The sequence below is a fragment of the Vulpes lagopus genome, chromosome 2 (assembly GCF_018345385.1).
Source record: "Vulpes lagopus strain Blue_001 chromosome 2, ASM1834538v1, whole genome shotgun sequence".
NCBI lineage: Eukaryota > Metazoa > Chordata > Mammalia > Carnivora > Canidae > Vulpes > Vulpes lagopus.
Window position 1 is genome coordinate 41,317,260 of NC_054825.1, and position 2,338 is coordinate 41,319,597.

Sequence of the window (2,338 nt, forward strand, 5' to 3'; positions counted from 1 at the left end):
CGAGCCCGCCGGGGTCTGGCGCTGGGCCCTCCGCCTCCCGCCCATGCCGGCCGCGCGAGCCTGCCGCCGGGAAGTCGTGCCGCCGCCATTGTCGCGGCTGCTCCGGGGCAGGGGAGGCGGCGGCCGCCGCTTATGTAAGTCTGCCCTGGCGGGGGCCGCTGCCGCCCGCCCGGTAACGGCGGCGCTTGGGGAGCCGCGGCACCGCGCAGCCCCGCCGCGGACGAGCAGCTGGACCTACCCAGAGCTGGACCTGACGCTGCCAGTCACCCTCCTCTCTGTTCCCAACCTGAAAATGGGTACATGTGCAAGTGGCAGGACAAGAAAGGACTGGCGTGCCCCTGATCAGAGTTATTCTGATCTGAAGAATTTGGTGTTTAAAGCATTAAGATAATAGCCTGAGTTGTTCATGGAGTTTTTCATCAGTATGTCTGAAACCATTAAATATAATGACGATGATCATAAAACTCTGTTTCTGAAAACGCTAAATGAACAACGCCTGGAAGGAGAATTCTGTGATATTGCTATTGTGGTTGAAGATGTGAAATTCAGAGCACACCGGTGTGTTCTTGCTGCCTGCAGCACCTACTTTAAGAAGCTTTTCAAGAAGCTTGAGGTTGATAGCTCTTCAGTAATAGAAATAGATTTTCTTTGTTCTGATATATTCGAAGAGGTCCTGAACTACATGTATACAGCAAAGATTTCGGTGAAAAAAGAAGATGTTAACTTAATGATGTCATCAGGTCAGATTCTTGGTATCCGATTTTTGGATAAACTCTGTTCTCAGAAGCGTGACGTATCTAGTCCTGATGAAAATAATGGCCAGTCGAAAAGTAAGTATTGTCTCAAAATAAATCGCCCCATTGGAGATGCTGCTGACGCTCAGGATGACGATGTGGAAGAAATTGGAGACCAGGATGACAGTCCCTCTGATGACACAGTAGAAGGCACCCCCCCAAGTCAGGAGGACGGCAAGTCGCCCACAACGACGCTCAGGGTTCAGGAGGCAATCTTGAAAGAGCTGGGGAGTGAGGAAGTTCGAAAAGTAAATTGCTACGGCCAGGAAGTAGAATCCATGGAGACCCCAGAATCGAAAGATTTGGGGTCCCAGACTCCTCAAGCCTTAACATTTAACGATGGAATGAGTGAAGTGAAGGACGAACAGACACCGGGCTGGACGACGGCTGCCAGTGACATGAAGTTCGAATATTTACTTTATGGCCACCATCGGGAGCAGATTGCCTGCCAGGCGTGCGGGAAGACCTTCTCTGACGAGGGCAGGTTGAGGAAGCACGAGAAACTCCACACGGCCGATAGGCTGTTTGTTTGTGAAATGTGCACAAAAGGTTTTACTACACAGGCCCACCTGAAAGAACACCTAAAAATCCACACGGGGTATAAGCCCTATAGTTGTGAGGTGTGTGGAAAATCCTTCATCCGTGCCCCAGACTTAAAGAAGCACGAGAGAGTTCACAGTACCGAGAGACCATTCGCGTGCCACATGTGTGACAAAGCCTTCAAACACAAGTCCCACCTCAAAGATCATGAACAAAGACACAGAGGGGAAAAGCCTTTTGTCTGTGGCTCTTGCACCAAGGCGTTCGCCAAGGCATCGGATCTGAAAAGGCATGAGAACAATATGCACAGTGAACGGAAGCAGGTTACCCCCAGTGCCATCCAGAGTGAGACAGAACAGTTGCAGGCAGCAGCGATGGCCGCCGAAGCGGAGCAGCAGTTGGAAACAATCGCCTGTAGCTAGAGGTGATGGGACAGGACCATTTTGCCTGAGCCCCGGAGACTGCATTGTTCATAATACATGAACGCCAGTCACTGTACTTTTGTGGAAACTTATGGAGCATTGTACTCACTGGACTTAAGGCAGTGCTTGGTTAGGTATTTTTAAAACTTTGCAAGGAAATAGTGTTCCTTGGTTCTGACCAAACAGTCTCACTGTCCCGTCTGGTGTCTAGTAGTAATGTTGCCAGTAAGCCCTCCCCCACCCTCTCTTTTTTACGATTTTAATTTGAGAACTCCTGTGTCCAGTTCAGAAGTGAGAGACTTCTATTCCATTTTTAATTCCTCTGTACGCTTGCTGCACCGGCATGTGTACTGCACAGAGTGATAATTGAGAAAATTGATTTCCTAATCATCACGCTTATATGGGACTTATGGTCAAAACAGCATTTTTAATAACTTAATAAAAGTACTTCTTGTAGATGCAGAAAATACTGATGGGTGGTTGACCAAGAACACCCCCGTGGATATGAAAACAAGTTCCAGAATTGCAGAATGGTATTAGATTTATATTTGGTTTGTTAATTTTGTATTTCACAGATATCTA

General features: G+C 48.5%; 1 protein-coding gene across 1 annotated transcript; it reads left to right on the plus strand.

Moving 5' to 3' along the window:
• Window positions 1–242: 242 nt before the first annotated feature.
• On the plus strand, window positions 243–2,083 carry LOC121484749 (zinc finger and BTB domain-containing protein 14-like). The gene has a single exon (XM_041744384.1). The coding sequence runs from the start codon at window positions 407–409 to the stop codon at window positions 1,754–1,756; it is 1,350 nt and encodes a 449-aa protein (XP_041600318.1). The 5' UTR covers window positions 243–406; the 3' UTR covers window positions 1,757–2,083.
• Window positions 2,084–2,338: the final 255 nt, after the last annotated feature.

Excerpts from the sequence above, each read along its gene's own strand:
- LOC121484749 (XM_041744384.1), top strand. The coding sequence starts at position 407 with ATGGAGTTTTTCATCAGTATGTCTGAAACCATTAAATATAATGACGAT.